Source organism: Zingiber officinale, chromosome 11A (assembly GCF_018446385.1).
Source record: "Zingiber officinale cultivar Zhangliang chromosome 11A, Zo_v1.1, whole genome shotgun sequence".
Taxonomy (NCBI): domain Eukaryota; kingdom Viridiplantae; phylum Streptophyta; class Magnoliopsida; order Zingiberales; family Zingiberaceae; genus Zingiber; species Zingiber officinale.
In genome coordinates, this window is record NC_056006.1 from 96,376,352 (window position 1) to 96,399,497 (window position 23,146).

General features: G+C 35.1%; 1 protein-coding gene across 1 annotated transcript; it reads right to left on the minus strand.

Moving 5' to 3' along the window:
• Nucleotides 1-9,571: 9,571 nt before the first annotated feature.
• On the minus strand, nt 9,572-11,714 carry LOC122030935 (RING-H2 finger protein ATL40-like). The gene is made up of 2 exons (XM_042589972.1): nt 11,422-11,714; nt 9,572-11,298 (listed from the first exon to the last, which is right to left on the minus strand). The coding sequence occupies exon 2, from the start codon at nt 10,604-10,606 to the stop codon at nt 9,710-9,712; it is 897 nt and encodes a 298-aa protein (XP_042445906.1). The 5' UTR covers nt 10,607-11,298; nt 11,422-11,714; the 3' UTR covers nt 9,572-9,709.
• Nucleotides 11,715-23,146: the final 11,432 nt, after the last annotated feature.

A 23,146-nucleotide genomic window follows, 5' to 3' on the forward strand; every position in this document is an offset into this window, starting at 1 on the left:
TAAACACTTGGAGTCTAAAAAGAAACTTGAAGATAAACTCAAACAACAACAACTATTGTTAAGCTTCAAAAGTGTTGAAACGACTATGCCACCTTTATTAGTTGATGGAAAATTTTGTATGGAACGATTGAAAGAAGCAACTGCGTCATGGATCCTAATGCATGAACATCCATTTATATTATTAGAAGAAGAAGGTTTTAATATGTTTTGTAGACGTGGAATACCTGAGTGGACCCGTATATCACGAACAACAGCAAAAAAGAGTTGTTTTGCAATATATGAAGTCGAGAAAAAAAAATTGCATGGTTTGCTGAAAAATGTAACAAAGATCAACCTCACGACAGATTTATGGAAGTCAAAAAATCAAAAAATAGAGTACATGGTTATCATTGGTCATTGGATTGACTCTTCATGGAAATTGAATAAATGTGTTCTTAATTTTTTTTCATATTCCTCCTCCTCGTGGTGGCCCTCAAATTTCAGATATCCTTCTAAAGTGTGCAAAAGCATGGGAAATTGAAAATAAGATATATACTGTTTCTGTAGATAATGCAAGTGCTAATGATGCTGCAATTAAATATATGAAGCAAGATTTCTTGAAAATTAATACAAATCTGATTTGTGGGGGGGAATTATTCCATATTCGGTGTTGTGCACATATTTTAAATCTTATAGCTTAGGATGGCCTCAATGAAATTAAGGATATTATTCATGTAATTCGTCAGAGTGTAGATTTCATTAGAAGAACAGATGATAGACTCATTCAATTTGCTGTAATTGTGAAACAATTGAAGTTACAAGAAAGAAAATTGGTTGATGATTGTAAGACAAGATGGAATTCAACTTATGAGATGTTGAGAACATCAATTAGTTTTAAAGAAGTATTTTCAAGATTTAAAGATTGTGAACCTAGCTACACTCATTGTCCAACAGAAGATGATTGGGAGAAATTGCATAAAGTATTTTCAATTTTGAAAGTATTCTATGAGGCAACCAAAATTATTTCTGGAACTGAATATCCTACTGCCAATCTTTTTCTAAATGAAGTATATCGAGTAAAAGTAATCTTGGATGAGAAATCTTGTGATGAAGAAGAGTTTATTAGAAAAATGGTGCAAAAAATGAAGGAAAAGTTTGATAAATATTGGGGTGAATGCAATTTATTAATGGCTGTTAGTTCAGTTTTGGATCCTAGATGCAAAATGCGAGTACTTGAATTCACTTTTCCTAAACTTTATAACTCATTTGAATCAAAAAGTAATATTAAATAGGTCCAAAGGCTTTTGTATGCAATTTATAAGGAATATTCAGATCCTACTATTGAAAAGCTTCAAGGATCAAAAAGCAATTCTAAATCTCAAGATAGCAACACCTCAATTCAAAGTAATAGAGAACATACTACGTTTTCTTCTGGATGGACTGAATTCTCTTTTTATTTAAAAGAAATTGAAATGGTACAACTTGAAAAATCTGAGCTGGATGTGTATCTAGAGGAAGGATGTCATAGGCATAATCCAAATGATGCATTCGATGCTCTTGGTTGGTGGAAGCTCAATACATACAAATTTCCAGTGTTGTCAACTTTGGCTAGAGATATATTAGCAATACCCATTTCCACAGTAGCTTCAGAGGCAACTTTTAGTGCTGGAGGTCATGTTATTGACAAGTATCGTGCTTCTTTAGCTCCTACAACAGTAGAAATGTTGATGTGCGGTGGAGATTGGTGTCGAAAGCGACATGGAGTGACTAAAAAGTCTAAGATATGATGTTAAAATATTTTGTTTATGTTTTTTTTTGCTTCTAATCAGAAAACAAATTTAAAAATAAATGATACTTTTTATCCTTATTATTGCAGGTTGAAAAACAACATTTGACAATTGATTTACCTATAAATAAAGTTGATAATTAGAAGTTGAATGGTTATGTCACGGATTGAGGTATAAATTTAATTTTTAGCATTTTATATTTTGAGTTTGCTAACGTATTTAATCATTTATATATTTTATTTTTAAATTTTGCACAGATTGAAAAGATGAAAGCCTGGAACCGTGGAAGTATAAAGTTTTTTTATTTTCTAAAGTCTTTGTATTCTTTTGTGTAACATGGAAATGCAATGACAGGTGAACTTTGGATGCAGCAAGAGGAATGGAGAGCTTTTGGGATGGCAGAAGGATAGAGAGCTTTGAAATGGAAGCATGATTGGGTAGCTTTGGAATGCAGTAGAAATGGAGAGCTTCTGGAGTCTGGACTTGGGAGTTTGGGATGCATTAAGAGGAGGCTTCCCGTAATTAGTTTTGTGGCCATTAATCTCATTTTAACTCAAGTTAAACTTCTATTTTGTCTATGTTATGAGCTTCTGGAGTGGGATTTGAGAATTGGGATTTGGGATATGCATTATGAGATATGCTTCTAGCATGTGTATCTCATTTTGGCTATTATCCTACTTTAATGACTAATCTCATTCTGTTTTATATTTTTATTGTGTATAACTGTATATGTTATATGTTGTTTACTTGTTTAGGCTTCATTTTTATTTTGTATATGTTATGTGTCGTGTAGTTTTTATTCTGTTTTGTATTTATATTTTGTTTATGTTATGAAACCGTTGTGTATTTGTTTTGTGGTTTTGTTGTATTGCACCTAATTTTAGTTTGAATATAACTAAATTTAGATTCGAATAATTCGAATTGAACTCGAACTTAAGGCATTTCTAGTTAAAAGTTCGATTATGCTCGAATTAATATTCGAATAATTCGAATAGAATTCGAGCTCCAATCCTATTTCGAATCGAATTCGAGCTAAACTTATTAGTACTTTCGAGCTCCGAATCGAATTCGAACAGCATATATATATTTCGAATTTGAATATTAATATTTTTACATTATTCGACTCGATTCGGCTCGTTTGCACCCCTACCTGCCACTAAGGAGATGAGGGGATGATTAAGTATGTTAGTTGGTCCAGCCCGATAAGAAAGAGATAGAGGAGTAGAGGGTTAGAATAGAGACTAAGAGTGTCTTAAATCAGTCACTTCGATACTCAAATCAATTTTCGATGGAGGCAAAGTTAAAAAGATAAACAGGAAAAGAGATGAATAAAGATGTATGTACATGTAGGTAGAGCATGAAAATACATATTGTAGTAAAAATTGGAGATATTTTTTAATATATTAAATATATTTTTATGTATATATTTTTAAAAAAAATGGAAAAGAATAGCATATGTGATAAAAAATTTACCATATCTTATTCTCTGATTAAATGTTCCCATGGATTGAGTCCTAAAAGCTATTTTTTATATTTTAAATTTATTTTTAATTATGTAATTTATCTTATATCATCTAATCTATTCAACTTCAAGATAAATCTCAACCCTAGTCTTTTATGATTATGTTTTTCTTTTGTTAGTGACACTTTCTTCTAGAACATGAATTAGAAATTTTTTATCATACAATGCAAAATAAAAATATTTTTTTTTCAAGTTCGCCTCTTCCCCCTTTCAAACTCTCCCTCTTTTTGCTTCTCTCGCTCGTTATGGACATGAGATATCAGGTTAACACATGGATATATATTAAAAATATATACTGAATGACCCGTCATGAGATATTTTATGGATCATTATATGAGTGCCATAAATATTCTCATGGTGACTATTAGTATGAATAGTTCTTAGACCTGAAGTCATTATGGTTCCCTACATAAGAAGTTGTATACTTTGGTATCGATAAATGTCGTCTGTAACAGGATGGACTATAAAGTCGATTACTGGATATGCAATAAGTTATGCGGAGGGATGTGAGTGATATAGATGGGATATATTCCTTCCATATGATGGAAGTGATATCTGTGGACCCCTTAATTAGTAAGATACAATAATACATGGTCATGCTCAAATGAGTCAATATGCGATATTGAACTTATTTGATTGAGTGCGTCTACTTAGAGATCAAGAAATATAAATATTAATAAGAGAATAACACAGTCTATACCTCATTGATCAATCTAAATATCAAGGATAGAAGGATTGAGTCATACAAAATAATAGATACGGAAAGGTTAAGTCGAATCTCGATGTTCTCGTCACTTGGGTAGTAATGATGCATTTTTAGATGTCACTCATTGTTTATGTATCTAGAATAGTTTTAGAGACATTGCTAACGTTAAGAGAGCCTATTGGGTCACACACAAAGAACAAATTGATTTGGAGATGAGTTTATATGATGGATCATTGGATCAAGTCTAATCCGAATTAGACTCATTGAGTTAGACTGAATTAGATTAAATTATTGGATTGAGTCAAATTCATACTAGACTTATTGTGTTAATTCAAATTAATGAGATGACGACGCATTGAATTTGAATTGCATGAAGGAAGATGAAAGGTCAATTTCGAAATTGACCATTTACTCATAAAGAATTCAAATGTTGATTTGAATTCTTGAAGGAAGACCAAAAGGCTCTTGTCTTAATGGAGTGTTAATGCTCATTAAGGGTATTCATTGGATGAAGTACAAAAGACCTTTTTCATCTCATTTTGAGGTATGTATCTTTTTCTTCCTACTTATTCCACCTTTGGCCTCAATCTCCCCTTGTGGTTGTTAGCACAACCTTTGGTTGCTTTTCTTCTCCACTTCGAGAGTTCGTGAGACAGATAGAAAGCTTGTTCGTGTGGATACCGCTAGAGGCACGGACACATAATTATGCTGAGATCTTTGCTGTCGGGACTTTGTGTTTACGCACCGAAGGTATAACTCCCTTAAAACAAACTTAGTATATGTTAGTATTTGTTTTCTCCTTCGCATGGATCTTTTAGAAATGATCTAGTTAGTATTTTTCCGCTGTGCTTTCTGCGTGTTTAGCACTCTAGATCCTTACAAAAATAAACTATATTTTTCATCACCTAAACTAGAATAGTTGTAAATGATAGAATGGAGACAAAGGGGAAATCAAATAATTTATGACGGTAAATACATCTAAATAAAAGTTAAACTTAATGTCTATCAAAGAAGTAAAATGATAGATATATCTAACTCGCTATTGCTAAAATAAATAATAAAATCTTCTATTTCTAGAAGACACAATACGGACGCATGCATCAACATTTGAATTTAATTAAGAAAATATCATAGTAGCACCAACCAAATTAGCATGATAGTGTTAGGTGTTGTTTCTCTTCTCCAATCTCAACGAGCGAGAGAAGCAAAAAGAGGGAGAGTTGGAAAGGGGGGAAGAGGAGAACTTGAAAAAAAAATTAGCATTTTTATTTTGTATTATACCTATAAGATAAAAAATTCGGTAAAGTAGAGAAAAATCCCCAATGATAACTTGAATTTTGCATGCAATCCCCACTCATAAAAAATTTTGTTTCCACTCCCTACATGCAAAGTTTTATTTGTTTCAACTCCCTCATGCAAATATTGTGACATAATTGCCCCTCAGATTTTTAGGTACAAAAGGTCCAAAAATGAGTATAATTCCTCTTAAATTCAGCACTTTACATTAGAATCGAGTATATTTTCTATTAAATTTAGTATATTTTTTTCCTATTTTAATATAATTCCTCTTAAATTCAGCACCATGTAAAAAGAAAATCTAATATATTTTCTATCCAATTAAGTATCATTTAAAGAAAATCTAGTATATTTTCTATCAAATTGAGTATCATTTAAAGAAAATCTAGTATATTTGAGCATATTTTCTATTTAAATTGTCCTTCATATTTTTTAGGTATAAATAGTCTAAAAATGAGTATAATTCCTATTAAATTCAGTATTTTAAACTAGAATCGAGTATATTTTCTATTTAATTGAGTACGACTTTTTTCCTATTTAATATAATTCCTCCTAAATTCAGTACCATTTGAAAAAAATCTAGTATATTTTTTATCTAATTGAGTATCATTTAAAGAAAATCTATTATATTTTCCATCCAATTGAGTATCATTTAAATAAAATCTAGTATATTTTCCATCCAATTGAGGTGGAAAAAGAATCGGACTCAATTTGATAGAAAATATACTAGATTCTAGTTTAATGTACTGAATTTAAGAGGTTTTATACTCATTTTTAGACTTTTTATACTTAAAATATCATGGGCAATTAGGTAAGTATATTAGACTAGGAAGTGAAAACAAAAAATTTTTCCAATAGGGAGTGTATGCAAAGTTGTGTTTGCCAATGGGGACTGCATGCAAATTTTCCCTAAAAAATTTCTAATTCATGTTCTAAGAGAAAGTGGCACTAACAAAAGAGAAACGTAACTAGAAAAGACTAGGATTGAGATATATCTTGAAATTGAATAGATTAGATGATATAAAATAACTTACATAATTAAAAATAAATTTAAAATATAAAAAATAGCTCTTTATGACTCTATCCATAAGAACCATTTAATCAGAGAATAAGATGTTGTAAATTTTTTATCACATATGTTATATTCTTTTTCATTCTTTTAAAAAATATATACATAAAAATATATTTAATATATTAAAAAATATCCCCAATTTTTACTACAATATGTATTTTCATGCTCTACCTACATGTGCATACATCTTTATTCCTCTCTTTTTCTGTTTATCTTTTTAACTTTGCCGTCATCGAAAACTGATTTGAGTATCGGAGTGACTGAGCTAAGACACTCTTAGTCTCTATTCTAACCCTCTACTCCTCTATCTCTTTCTTATCGGGCCGGACCAACGAACATACTTAACCATCCCCTCATCTCCTTAGTGGTCGGTGACATTGTAACGTTTTAGACATCTCATCAATGCCCCTCTTAGACGATCTTACGCATGAATCTATTTTATTCTAGTTTAAAATTTTTGGTGAGTTTTTTTTCAAAGATAAAAGAGAATAAAATCTCGATGATAATTTGCTTATAAAATATTAGGTGGCGTTTGATTTAGGGTTTGACAATGAGGGAATGAATTCATTCTCAAACTTTATGTTTGGTTGATGAGAATGAAATTAAAATTTTAGAGTGAAACCTAAAAATTTAGGTATTAATGAAACCCACCTCCTCACTTGGGGTTTGACGAGAATGGGAATGAGTTAAGTTTTGGACAAAAATGTCTTTAATATATTTGTTCAATTTTTCTTTCCTATCACTTTCTCTCTCCTTATTCTCTCTCATCATTATTTCTTTCTTCTCAATATCTCCCATCATATTCTCTCTCCTTATTTCTTTCTCTTCTTTATCTCTCATCATACTTTCTCTCTCCTACTACTCTCTTATCATACGTTCTCTCTCCTGACCCTCTCTTCTCATACTTCCTCTCTCATCACATTTTCTTTTCTTATTTTTTTTCTATCACACTTTCTCTCTCATCATACTTTTTCTCTCCTCAATCTCTTCCATCACATGCTCTTTTCTTATTTTCTCTCATCACATTTTCATTTTCTTCATTCTCTCTCATCACATTTTCTCTACTCAGTCTCTCTCATCATGCTTTCTCTCCCATCACACTTTCTCTCTCATCAATCTCTCCAATCACACACTCTCTCTCCTTATTTTCTCTAATAATTCTTTCTCTCTCTTCATTCTCTTCCATCATATTTTCTCGCTCATCACATTTTCTCTCTCCTCATCCCACTATTAATTTAACCAATTAATATTTTGTAGACTAGAACCTTCTACTGTAGGACATTATTATACTTATTCATTCGACACTGAATTGAATTAAATATAATAACTAACTTTATCTTTTATTAATAAAATATGATAAAAAAAAAGTGTCATTGTCAATCATCTCATAATTGGTACTAAGGTTAATACTAACAATTTTTTCTTTTACTTCGTGTCTAAAAAAATCCCTCATTTAGTTCTTGATATATGATAATGACTAGTTTGGTCTCGTTGTGATATTCATTTTCTACAGATTTGTTGCACAAAGAAGGAAGGCAATATCTCTCAACGTCTAACACGGAAGAAGAGGAAGAGAGAAAGAGATCGAATAGAGCAACAAGATAAAGAAGCACAAGAAAGAGCAAACACGAAGAAGAACAAGAAGAAAAAGAATTACCGTAGTTCAGCGGCATGCCTACTCCACAAAAACGACCAAAACTTTATTAAAATTATCTCTATAAAAGAGAATCATATTCAATAATTCTTATTATAGAATAAGTTTATAATAATCCCTATAAATAGTACTTAAACCTCAGACCCAATAAAACTGTAATAGAATTCTAATATGAAAAATAGTAACAGAATTTTATTATAAAAAATTATAATAGAATTATGTTATAAAAAAACTTTAACAAATTTTTCTTCCATGACGTTCCTCGCATTGACCTTCATTCAAATATGAGCCACTTATCACAATCTCCACTTTAGTGAATATTTACCCCTTCGAAGAACATGAGTATTGTTAGTGAGAGCCCTATAGCTGATCATGTGATGATTGTTGTATGGTTCTCCGACGCTCAAGTCAATCACCGGAGCTATAGAGGAAAGTGGAGCAATAATAATGCAAACACAAACAGTGAATAATGCGTACCTCCACCGGTGCTTAGACCCCCCTTTATATAGAGTCTTGGTGGGCGACGTGCACACTCCTCGAGATATGAACACGTTCTCCAATGTGTCCTATGAAAGGACATGTCAGGAAAGTGCCTCTGACACCATACCTTAACAGGGCATGCATATCTCTAATAAGACAATAAAAACTTTCGCCGTATGATTCACATGTCGATCATGCCTCGTGTCAGCGGCACTATCTCCCACAAGGATATCGAGAGATATAATAATGGTCCTACTGCTTGGCCGAGCGAGGTAGCCGCTCGGCCGGGACTCTTCCGCTCTGTCGGTCTCAGCTGCTCTTCCTTACGGTGAATGGGCGTAATAGTTTGTCCCTCCTGATCGGACAAGCTCTTCGGTCTCCTCAGCGTCCTGTCGTTCCACACTAAGCGTCTGGCTGTCTTACCGTCTTATCCCAAACTAAATGGTTAACCCACTCGAACAAGTCTCTTGTCGATTGGACACTGATTGCCCCGACCGGCCATAATAAGATCCTCCGTTTGGCTACCGTGAGTGAGCCTTTTGATACCTTGGCGTTGACTATCTTGACTTTGATACCTTGCCAGGCGGGCCCTCTTTATCGCTTCATCACTCTTCTTTCAACAGGGCATTCTGTGGATGGAAATATAGCTAATGACTGTTAGATCTGGTCTTCTTGTTGGCTCATACGAGAATGATGACAAGGGAATATACATCGTCTGTATAGAGATGTTCTCTTAATAGCTATAAGCCTATAAAATCCTAGAGAATGTCAGTACAAAGGATCCTAATTTCTAAATCCTATAGTAAATTTTCTCCTTCTCTATTTTATTTTTCCCGGATATTACATCGTACAAATCCTAATTTGAATGTCAAAATGGCCTGCTACCAGGGCTTCGATCCCAATCTAACTCTCTATTGAAGTTTATTTCTAAACTTAGTAATCATCCACGCCAGCCATCTCTCGAGAACACGAAGTTGGATCGTCCGTTAATTGATGGTTTGATCATGTAGTACAATATTTAACCGGAATACGTGGCAAACAATACCAGCAAAATTAGATTTACAACTACGGGGAGTTGCTAAATGAAAAATAATTCTCGTTTGATTTTATGAAATTTTCTAAACAGAACAATACTAACTATTAATCTCGATATACACACGCGTAATGAAACAAACTATTTGCCAGGAGCTTATTGTCCACTGCTGCAATTCAATCACAATCTCTCTAGATTAGGCGGAAGATCTTCCGTTGTCTCTTCCTGCACTTGCTGGTTCGACGAGGACCGACTCCGGCTCACCATCCTCTTCAGCGACGCGCCCAAGTCGAAGCGAAACGACGGCGACCCGCTCTCCTCCGTCCCCGACGTCCCTTCCTGCGGTAAATCTTCCGTAGTTTCTTCCTGCACTTGCTGGCTCGAAGAGGACCGATTCCGGCTCACCATCCTCTTCAGCGACGCGCTCAAGTCGAAGCGAAACGACCCCGACCCACCCTCCTTCGTCCCCGACGGTCCTTCCTGAGATGGCCACTTCTCCGCTGTCGCTGCCGGCCGAGAAGGATCCCCTATTTCTACCACTGCGGCGTCGGGTGACGTCGGCTCCACCGTGGCGCGGCAGACAGGGCAGGTTACGTGCGACGCCAGCCACATGTCGACGCAGCCGACGTGGAACACGTGCTTGCACGCAGGTAGCCGCCGGACCATTTCTCCTTCCTCGACCACGCTAAGGCACACCGCGCACTCTGGTCCGCCGGTTCCGGAGGCCTCCTCTTCCTCCTCGCCGTTCGTCTTCCGATAGGGGAAGGACGGGAGGTTGGCGATGGCTGCGGGGTCGAGCCCCGCGGCTCCCGGGGCCTGGTCGAGCCCGGCGACGGCGGAGTCGAAACGGAACAAGTCCATGGCGGTGGCGAGGCTGCTGCGGCCGCCTCCGCGAGGGTACCGGCGGCGGAGGACGTAGCGGACGTAGAAGTGGAGGAAGACGAGTACGGCCACGACGAGCGCCAGGGAGATGAGGCCGGTGGCGAGGATGCCCGAGCTCATGTCGTAGGAGCTGCTGCGGCCCTGGTCGGAGGGCCTCGACCACCAATCCGGCGTCGGTTGTGTGGGACTGGACATGGCGGCGGCGGCGGCGGCAGGGATTGGACGACGAAGAGCGAATTAAGTACAATTGATGGGCAAGAATCGCCGTTTGGATTTGGGAGCTGTAAATCTAGTCGAATTAATTCACATATTTATCATTCAGTCTGAATCCGTGAATGGTCAAACATGTGGAACTTAACAGGGGAATTTACAGCCTTAAATACACAGGCTTAAACTCTACGGAATTGAAATATCGGGCTCGATAAATCAACGGAGCAGTTTGAATTGATCAATACAACGTGGGGTTTGCGGCACTGATTTAAGTTAGACTTGACTACTAGTCTAACCCGTTTATCATTTTTTTTATGTGAGAAAGTCGCTTGGAGCCTTGGACCGATTTACACCAGATCTCACCATCGTCTACCGAGCCCCCTTCCCTGCAATCGTCCGTGGCATCTTCAATCCGGACTGCCGTAACTTGGTCGGCAGGGTAGCGAAGGTGAAAGAGACTCTCAGGAAGAGTGGTCTTCCATCACAGTTCGTATCTTCATAGTTTTATCGCCCCACTTAATTCACAATTCAGCGATTGCGGCACCGCACAATTAGGCGATCTTAGGAAGAGTGGCCTTCGAAGCGGGCAACAACGCTAGGCAACACCACACAGAGTTCCTCAGAAATGGAAGCTTCTGTGATTCCACCTGGTTTTGGGGGTTTGGGGAAATCGACGCCTTACGATACGAGACGAATAATGTCAGGTTGTGGACATATCAGAGGACAAAGAAAACAACTAACGAAATGAATCCGGCATTAGATCGAGGGAGACAAGGACAAAAAGAGGGAACTCCGTGTACCTGCTTGTGGATCAGATCGCCTCCGGCAGAATGGATGAAGAGGAGTCCGACAGAGGTGCCGAGGGCAAGGCGAGGATGTCGTCGAAGGGACGACGAGGACTATTGGGCGAGTGGCCTCTCGCCGGCTCCGCCCTCGGTCAGCTCGTCGCGGGCGATGCACCTGATCTCCGTCGGATGCGATCGCCGAGCCATTGTTGCTCTTCCGTCTTCCGGTGTAAAAGCGCTGGGACTTCGAAAGGGATTGATGGGCCGGCCGTTAAGTTCTTCAGCGCCTTCCAAATTTTATTTTATTTTATTTTATTATTCCAAATAAATTTATTCATCTAATTTATTGTTCCATGAATCCATGTCAAGGATAATTTTTGCATTATTCCATGTTAAATTAAACGGTGACAAAAAAACATTTTGTGTTGGTGAACCGTCTTTTACTCCACCACCGGAGCTTCAACACAGAAGCCACGCAACTGATCACCAACTTCCGTCTGTTTTCTTCATGTGACGCACCTTTTAAACTTTTTCCCTGTGGCATTAAACAAGTAATTAATGAAGTAAAGGAGAAATTACATATTACAGGAATGTAAAGCAACATATGGTGATAAATGAGGTGTTACATGGGTTAAAAAAAAAATGAGGTGTTACATGATACGTAGAATTCCTTCCTAGTAAACGCATCGGATAGAGGATCACTTTGTAAACTCCACGTTAAAATATTCGGCTTATTACTGAACCATGTCCATGAGTTTATAAAATACCTATTTCACATAGGAAAATTTTAAAATGGTATGTATCTATTTTTGATTTTATCTTTATCAGTCGATTGATGTTTTGGAATAGTTAAATCGATTTAGTTCTATATCAAAACGTTCGATTTTTAATCATATCAATCCAATCAAAATCAATTTTAGATCGAATAGTTTGATAGACCAAATGACCTTACATTGATATGAAACTAGTTCCTATATGTTCGTCTATCTCTCTTGATTACATCCATGCCCTCAAATATCAATTTGATGTTTGGTACACCAGTCGATTTAACCTAAAATAGGTTGATATACCATATAATTTCATATTGACATGAAACTAGTTCCTATGTGTTTCTCTACCTCTCCTGATTATATTCATGTGCTCAAATGTCAATTTAACTCAATATATTGAGAGCAATGATTTTTTAAATACGAATATATTTAAAAAAATTAAATTCATGTTCAAAAAATTATTGCTCTCAATATATTAGGTTTGAGGGCATGAATATAATTAGGAAAAGTAGACGAACATATAAGTATTTATTTCATGTCAATCCGAGGTCATTTGATCCATCAACTGATTTTGGACAAAAATGGTTGATGAACCAAATGACCTCGGATTGACATGAAATTATTTGAGCAATATGGGTACCCTAAGTTTTGATATTTAGGCAAAGATTTAAATTAAGTTTATTGTTGTATTTGATATGTATTGTGAGTATTCAGGATACAGGTACAACAAGGAAAGTCCAAGTGTGATGTTGGCAAACACTACAAAAAGAGTCGCGATTAACGACTGAATATTCCGTCGGCATTCCGTCGGTAAATGAACTTTCCGACGGAATACCGACGGAATTTCTGACATCGGGAAGAATTGGGTCGGCGCTTAATTTACCGACGGAAATTGTATTCAGTCGGAAATTACCGACGGAATGTATGACTTCCGTCGGTATTTATTAACGACAGAAAACTTATCCCGTCGGCAAAGGGCAAACGGCATGTAACGGAGGTTGCCGACTGAATCAAATTCTGTCGGTATTTTACCGACGGAAATAAGCTTTCTGTCGGTATTTTACCGACGGAAAATTTAATTCCGTCGGTAATCACCGACGAAATTAATCTTTCCGTCGGTAAAATACCGACGGAATTCTACATTCCGTCGGAGAATACCGACGGAATTCAATTTTCCGTCGGTGATTACCGACGGAATTCAATATTCCGTCGGTATTCTCCGACGGAATGTAGAATTCCGTCGGTGAACACCGACGGAAAGGTTAATTCCGTCGGCATGGTATCGTAAAAACTTGTTGTTCGATAAATTACCGACGGAATGTAGATTTCCGTCGGAAATTACCGACGGAAAATTAAATTCCGTCGGCAATATGCAGTAAAAAAATTTGAAATCCCTGCCCTGCATTTCCCACTTATCATATATACAATTTTTATATAATAAAAACCATCACAAACGATGGTAAGACAAGCACAAATCATATATAATCACAATCCACACAATCAACGACCAACACAACATACAATATGCTCACAAACAAATAATAAAACTGTCTAAAAAACAATACAAAACATATAACAAGTGGCCATATCTCCAAAATTTAATACAAATAAAACATAACCAAATATGAAGTACTGACAATCATAAGCATCCAAAAGTACTGATAAGTCAACGTTAAATACAAAATATCCAAACTTACCATGATACATCACCTACACATAAATCTAAATATAATCCTGTAAAAGTCAAATATAAGAGATTATAATCAGACTGAATCGATATAATTGTAATATATAACTAATTTTGCATATAATAAAATACCTGAATTATATTGTAGATATCCAATGATAGTACAGTGGTGAAAGTATCAATATGGACTCCTGCAAAATGCAATACAATTTAAGATAAATATCTAAGAATATCCAAATAGAATAATTATATTTGACTTAATTAATGTATGATAAATTAAAATCACTTAAGAATCTGAAACCTAAAAACAACTACAATATACTTTAAGCATACAACTACTAAAATTGAGCCACCTCCACAACCACTTAAGAATCTGAAACCTTATAAAAACAACTACAATATTTATTTTATGATTGAAGTAGTTCAAGTTATTGTATCATAAGCCTAATGAGGACAACAGACAAATCTGAACCTTTAGGTTATGCTTAGAACCTTGTCCCATTGGAGGACATATTATGCATGAAATCTAGTGTCTATGAGTTTACTTGTCAGCAGAGTTGTATTGGAGTTGGTTTGGCCATGGAACAATACAACACTAGTACTCAAAGAAACAATAAGAATATCAAGTTAGTTTCTGAGTGTGCATAAGCTGCACTCCGAATTTACTCGATAGTTGAATTAGGGAAAGGTTGTCTATCTCAAAAATTAATCGGGTGAAGTTTGGACACTTGGATTATTAAAAAAAACAACAAATGAAAGTTTAACAAATTTAGAGTTTGTCACTAGGCAAAACAACTTAAAGTTTAACAAACTAGAGGTTGTGGAGGGCTTGGTTATTGGTGTTAAGGATGGTTAATCAATCAAATAAGACACTGTAAGTATATCAATAATCTAGCTTCTTTATTTTTTCTACTTCTTCCAATAGCATGGTTAAAGTGTGGTTATGAGAAATTTTATGATGGAAAAAGTAAACCAGATGTTCGGTTCACAATCAAACAACACTAATATTGAATTAATAACAACTAGAAACTGTAGATAACAACACTAATATTTAAGACATAAGCTATATGTTTAAAAAAGGAACATAAATTATTAATAATTAAAAAATACTTAGGACTTTCCGACAACCCTAAGAACGGTAGATCCATGAAGTGGTGGTGCTGGATGATCTGCTATGAGATATAATATCTACAAAATAGCATTACAACACATCATAATAAAGTTTACAAACATGATAATCAGACAATAAAATAGGATTGAAGCATAACTTACTTGATGAACAATAATGCTAAAATGTAATCAATGCTAGACTCTGGAAACAGTTCTACTCAACATCAACAGTTTGTAAGTCGTCGTCGCTAGACTCTGTTATTTTCTAATCAAAGTTATATCAGACCTACAATTATTTTTTATAAAGTTTACATTTCTGCATAGTTAACATCTTCCAGAGAAATCTCCAAAGAATATTACCCAACGAAAGACAAACAATTACAAATAATCTAGATTCCTCTGCAGAGAGCCTATTATACAGCATAGAAATCAGCAGCGTAGATGAGATTTAAACCGACATAGGCTCTCTCTCGCACATTGGAGAGACAAACTCAGTCGCTAACAGATCCGATCTCATACGAGAAGAAAAAAAACTAGAATCGAAAAGCAGTAAGCAGTGTAGATGGGCACGGGCCTGCGGCAACTGCTTGCCGCAAGCAAGGGCCTGCGGTGCCTGGCCTGCATCAAGTAGGCGCCATCGGCGGCCGGTTGCCACGAGCAGGTGCCTGGGGAGCAGCCGGCGGTGGAGCACACGCCCGGGGAGCAGGCGCCGGCGTAGCACCGACGTGCGCATCAAACAAAAGAGATGAGGGAGGAGAGGAGCGTACCAAAGTCGCCTGTTGCTGATCGCCGACAACGAGAGAGGACACGAGGCTGGACGCCGAGATCGCCGGTTGTCGGTTGCAGATCGCCGAGGAAGCGGAGAGGAGAGGAGATCAAGTTCGCGCGGAGAGGAAAGTCGCACCGTGCCCTAATTTCACTCTGTTTTACCGACGGAATCACAATTCCGTCGGTAATCCCCGACGGAATGATAATTCCGTCGGTAATTACCGACGGAATTGTGTATTCCGTCGGGGATTACCGACGGAATTATGATTCCGTCGGGGATTACCGACGGAATTGTGATTCCGTCGGTAAACTCTAACCCTGATCGGATCGCCCGATTAGCGATATATACTGACGGAATGTTAACTCCGTCGGTAAACATCAATACCTAGGGCTGTAAATGAACCAAGCGTTCGTGAACAAGCTTGGTGTTCGGCTTGGTAAGAGCTTGTTTATGTTCGTTCAATATACATTAGATTAATTAAACAAACAAGCTTGAACAGCTCGTTAAGCTTAACAAACAAGCTTGAACACATATGTGTTCAGCTCGTTAACGTTTGTGAACAACGTTCGTGAACAATGTTCGTGAACAATGTTCGTGAACAACGTTCGTGAACAATGTTCACGAACAATATTTATTAATAAAATTCTTTTCAATATGCTAAATAAATAATAAAATAAAATAAAATAAATAAATTTAAATTATCAATCTTAATAACCAATCAAACAATTAAAAGTTTCAAATAATCAAACAAGCTTGGATTGAGAGCTTGATAACATCTAAACGAACCAAGCTCGAACCAAGCTCAAGTCAAGCTCGAACCAAGCTCAAGCCAAGCTTAAATTGAGAGCTTGATAACATCTAAACGAACCAATCTCAAACCAAGCTCAAGCCAAGCTTGAATTGAGAGCTTGATAACATCTAAACGAACCAAGCTCAAGCCAAGCTTCAAACAAGCTCAAGCTCATAAAAAATAAACCAAGCCAAGCTTGAACACTCATTTTAAAAGCTTGGTTCATTTTAAGCTCGGCTCGGCTCGGCTCGGTTATCTTATCAAACAAGCTTGAACACCCCAAAGCTCGGCTTGGCTCGGCTTGTTTACAGCCCTATCAATACCCGAACCCGTTAAATGAATTGCCGACTGAAATATATATTCAGTCGGAATATTACCGACCGAAATATATATTCAGTCAGCATTTACCGACTGAATTTAATTCAGTCGGTAGTTACCGACTGAAATATATATTCAGTCGGTATTTACCGACTGAATTAAATTCAGTCGGGAATGCCGTCGTTATTTACAGATTTTTTTGTAGTGAAAGGAGGAAAGTCCAAGGGTGAGTCTTGGCAGTGTAAGTTGAAGCATGTAGTCTTGGCAATGTAAGTTCAAGTGTGACTTGGAAATGGATGAAGTCCCGAAGGCACAACCTCTTAGCAAAGGATGATTCGACAACAATGATAAGACTGATGGAAGCTCCAGAAGACAAGATGTGAAGGATGGGGAGGCATCCGGGAGACGCGAGACTAATTTGAGGAGTTTAGAAGGCTAGGTCTAGGTTGTGTGGGCAAGTCCGAGTGCTGAGAGATTGTACTCATGGAGGGAAACCCTAGGTTAATATGATTTACCAGTCAATTGATGATTTTGTCAATCGACTGGTGTAGTTGACTTGGTAGTCGACTGAGAGCGAATAAAATGTCTTTATTCGCTCGACCAGTGTGGAGCAATCGACTGGTACTTTTACCAGTCGACTGGTATTGAGCCGTTGGATTGTAACGATCGAGTTTCCATAGAGGGCAATAAATTGGTACTTTTACCAGTCGACTGGTAGATGGGGGTTTTCAACCTATAGCCTATACAACAAAGACTTGGAAGGTTGATTAAGATTAATGAAAATAGAGGTAGTTAATCCCTATTAGAGTCTCTCAAGCCCTTGTGTGATCGGTGTGCTTGTATTCAAGTGTTTGTGCCGACGTTTCTCCACTGATAAGGAGCTTGAGCTAACCGGAGGTTTTCCGGGGAGTCATCCACCGATGGATCGGGATCATCTACCTTATGAACAATCGTGGAGTAGGAGTAAGTGATCTCCAAACCATGCTACATAAGCATGTTAGGTTTGTTTGTGTTCCTTGTCTTCTAAGGTCTAGCTTTTTCTTGTTAGTTTTGTTTTGTATTTCTGCTACGTACTAACAAGTGCAGGAAGCAACAATTTGGGTGAGACTTTCACCCCCCCTCTAGCCGGTGTCAAAGGTTCCAACAAGCGGTATCAAAGTTAGATGAGCTCTTGTTGGACTAATCACCAAGAGAGCGGCTAGAGGAAGAAGAAGATTGAGTCATAAGGATCGCTAGGTTGGGATATCCAGATCCCACCTCCGTACAACCGAGACGACTTCAATTATTGGAGAACGCAGTTGGAGGCATGGTTCTAAATGGAGTGGAACTATTGGATGACTTTGGAAGAACCATTCAAGATTCCAACGGATAAGAAGGGGAAGCGTCTCTGACCTCAATATTGAATCGAAGAGCAAAGGGAGCAATCAGAGAAAGATAAAGAGGTAACGAAAATTCTATTGAATTTATTGCCTCCTAATGTGTTGTTGAGTATAGATAATTATCAGAACACAAGTGATCTTTGGAAAAAGATCATTGCATTCCATGAAGATTCTATAAAACTCCAAGGAGTGACTATACGTAGTGACTCCAAGTTCACGAAGCTCCCGTCAATACGGGATTATGAGAAAGAGTTTATTATACGTAGTGACTATATCTAGTACACGAACCTATTTCCTCTAGGTCACACAATAATTTTATCGTTGTGTCGAGACTTTCCTTCCTCGAAGTTAAAAATGATTGATAATTTTTTAAAAAAATTGTAATTAAAATGTATATTAAAAGTATTACAATAATTTATTTCTTGATTCTAAATTAGTTAATATAAAACATTTTTTATTTTTAAAATTTTACTAATAATAAAAAAAATGAGGTTTGACATAAGATAAAGTTATTGCTATGTGACTTAATTGCTCACTGCTTCTAATTGTATAAATAATCATTGGCAATATATGAAACTGCCATTTTAAATTTTACTAATAAAATTAAATGTCGCTCCCGGGACATGGTTGAGTTGGCTAATACATGGTAGATATTGTTACAATGGACAAGGTGTAGAATCTCGGCAAAGCTAAGAAAAATGCTCTCCTTGCAGTGGCCAACTGCAGCTTGGTCATAGGGTCGATAGTATTGGGCTGCTAGGGTGACAAATTCCACCTTTTATTACAAGTAACAAAATTAAATGTTTCTAATAATATTTATTTAAAAAATACTAAATTCTTATTTTTGCTTATGGCCTCAAGATTTATTTTAAAAAATATTAAATTATTTTTAAAAAAAAAAATTTTAGTCTAGGGCCTCAAGAATAGTTGAGCCGACTCTGTAATGGAAGAAATGGGTAAGGCTGTGCACTATATAAAGAGCACATTGTAGAAAGAAAGACAAGGGAGGAGAGACTTTTAACACTTTCTTCTTAAATCATTGGACTCTGGATTGAGATGTTATGAATCCGTGGTGATAGTTCGTTTGTGATTATCATCCTGACTACGAGTTTGATTCGAGAAGTTTTTCATGATTCCTAGATCTTCGATATTCATTCGCTAAGGTAAATTTTGAAAATTCAATCCTATTTATTTTTCGAAAAATTAGAGATGCCACACTTCCACATTGTGATATAATAAATCTAACAATATATTCCTGTAAAACTATCCGTAATAAATTTTTTGGAGTGCCTAAAATTAATCCAGCCATGTTGAATCATTTTTTTTAAAGTTTTTGTTGAGGCATTTGAATTTAATCCATGCACCTAGATTTTTTTTATTTTTAAAAATAAAAAATTTCTTAAATCATAAATCTGAAACATATAAATATATATATTATATCTTAAAATTATTTATCTTGAATACTATAACCGATAATTTATCATATATCTTATGAACAGACTATGAAGGGTGTGTGATATAAGCATAGTAATCTTTTGTCACTATATATATACATATACACACTAACATCGTGCACACATTGCATGTGTAATATAATATATGAATATGCGTAAATTATATAAAATAAATATTTATTGCCAAATAATTAAACATTATTCAATGTTAATATGATTCATTCTATAAAAATCTTAGTTTCCTCGGATGGGTTTAGTGGCTAGCGCATAAGGTGTTGCCGTCATGAGGTCTGAGGTTCGAATTTCGGTAAAACCGAGATTTACCTCCGTGTTAATAGGATGGATTGGAGGGGGTGAAATCGAAATAGATGAATTAATGTATTGTGATATAAAAAAGATATGAGCATTAAGGTGGCAAGAAGAAGTGAGACACATAGTATAAATTAGGTTATACATTTTTAAAAAAAAATTGCTCACAAAATTTAAAATTATTTTAGGTGTGAAAAACAAGATATTAACCTAACTTAATTTTAAATTTCACTAAATTAATTGATAGTTGGTTACTCACCATTCAATTTGTTAATTAAATAGTAAGAGATATATAAATTGATTCCTGCCTATATTTACTTTTTATTAGTAAATAATTATTATAAATTATAAAAAATTTAGATGTCATTGATGAAATTCACTTTGTATAAGATATTATGCAGACGTGGCAGTTGTTTTGGGTGTGGTGCAGAGGCTACATATACAAATGATAGATAGGAAAAAAAAATAACAATTATGCAACAGTTTGATAACTCCGGATTAAAAAAAAACGAACAGAACAAAAACACTAAGGCAATAATGTAATACAAAATGCATATAAAATGGTTTATTATCCATATATGACTTTACGATTTTGTTTTTCATCTGATTAACGCTAGAACCTTAATTTTGCCACAGCAAAGCAAAGAGTTAATTATTGATGCTTAATATTTATAACTAATATGCCACCCGAATTTTCGCATGTCTACAAATTTCCCTAAAGATTTTGCCGGTGGCCTGAGATTTTGTTTGTCTGCAGTCCGATGGGTTTGCATCATAATTCATCGCAATCGTCGAACAAAACTGATTTTTCATATTGTAAAAACCATGAAATTCAGATTTTATTAAACAATAATTAATTTTATGAAATTTATTACAGTGTTTGTGAAGGGATAAAAAGCACGTACTACTCTAATATTTATCAGCGCACACTTAATTATATACTCTTCACCTTCTATCCCATATTAAATTTGATTTTTTTTTTTAATTTCTGATTTATTTCTCTGTCCCTCTTCTCTTTCCTTTCTCTTTGTACATGCCCCTGGAATTATGTTGTAACGATAAGATATTCAAATTATCATTCGGATATCCACGGTTCGAATTCCAATTACGACGTATTTATAGAAATTTTTTCTCTAAATGGGAGGCGTAATCAACGGATGTTGGGCTTCTAGGCTGGTCACAACGTACACTTCCCGATTTATCCTGGTGGCCGGTGGAAAACTTCTATGAATATTTATATCATATATACATTAATCCTGATATGAACGTGAGGTCTACCATTAAAATAAATAATAAAAGGTACCATTGTATTCCTTATAGTGTCAAAATTTTACATGACTTAAAATATGTAAACATCCACCGTAAATTTTAGTTAAAATCAATGATGAATTTAGACATGTTGGATTGAAATCATTTCAGGGATTTTAGATTTCTAAGACTATAAGGAGTTCAATAGTATTCTTTTTTACTTATTTCGATTTCTCTAGAAGTGTTAAAATATAATAAGAAAGAATCGACTCTAAACCCTAACATGAGTTTAATATGAATCATACAGTTCATATTAGGGTCAACGTGAACTTGATATGAATATTTATGCATGAAGAGAGAGAAAAGAAGGGAGATTGCATGCATTGGAGATAAGAAAGAAAAAAGAGAAAAATAAAAAAAAAAGTCAAATTTGACAGAAGGAATATAACACATAGTCGAGTAAGCTCTTTGATATATTAAAGTAATGTGCGTCTTTTGATCAATTCAAAAATTTACGTGTTTGATTTGGTAAATTATCGAATTTATTATTACAATGACAAAAAGAACGATTCATTCGGCCCAAGCGCCTCTGTCGGTTCGTTCATTGATCAATATGGAAAAAGTAAATCACGGATGACAATTAGGGTGCGTTTGGTTCGGGGTTATTCTTGATAACCTTGGTTATCCATCCAAGGTTATCAACAAAAACCTTGTTTGGTTTAGGTATTCGATGATTCCCAAGTAATGTTCCATGCCCGACACGTCAGCAAAAGGGTCATGCAGTCCGGAATCGGAAAATCTCAGAAAACTAAGATTTTTGTTGATTCCGGGGTTAACGAATTTTTTTTACCAAAAATACCCTTCGATAAGAAAAAACATAAAAAAAAGAGAAAAAATGTAAAAAAATATAAAAAAATGTAAAATAATAAAAAAATGTTTTAAAAAATTTAAAAATTTATTTTTTTTAAAAAATAAATAATTTAAAAAAATAAAAAAAATGAAAATTTTAAAAATAAAAATTATAAAATTTAAAAAAAATATTATAAAAATTTAAAAATTTTTAAAAATTTAAAAAAATTTTAAAATAAAAATAAAATTAAAAATAAAATAAATAAATAAAAATTAAAATTTTAAAAATGTAAAAAATAAGAAAATATAAATATAAATAATATAAAAATATAAAAACATTAAAAAATAAAAAAACACATAAAAAGGTAAAAAAATATATAGGAAAAAGAAAAGTAAAAAAACATTAAAAAATAAATAATAATAATAATAATAATAATAATATTATTATTATTATTATTATTATTATTATTATGTATAGTTGGTTTTGTAACTGAGGGTAATACGGTAAAATATTAAACTAGGGTATTCATTAAAACCTTCAAACAAACAAGTTTTTGTTGTATTACCTAAGTTGAACCAAACAACATTTGGTTATGTTTTATTCCTTATAATCTTGGTTATGTGATTACCTGGTAATCAAATAACCAAAATTATACATGATGACTTGAACCAAACACACTCTTAATATTGAGCATAATTTATGAAGAATATAGACACTCAACTAGTAATTAAGATTTAACTTTCATATATTATGATAATAATATCATCATATATTAATTAATTATTCATCTCGAGGAGATTTGAATTTTTTATATTATTATTATTATTATTATTATTATAATAGATTTGAAAGACACAGCAATAGAAATCCAATAAGAATATTTTTTTAAAAAATAATCATTTTTTCTAAAGTATCCAGCAGCTAATTAATTTGTACAGGTGGACCCAACTTCGAACACCGTTAGGCGGAGGCACGACAAGGCCTGAGAACGATAGGTGAGCGTGACTACACTTTGCGCGTCCGCCCCATGCGGCCGTGCCCCCGGTCCCACCTCCA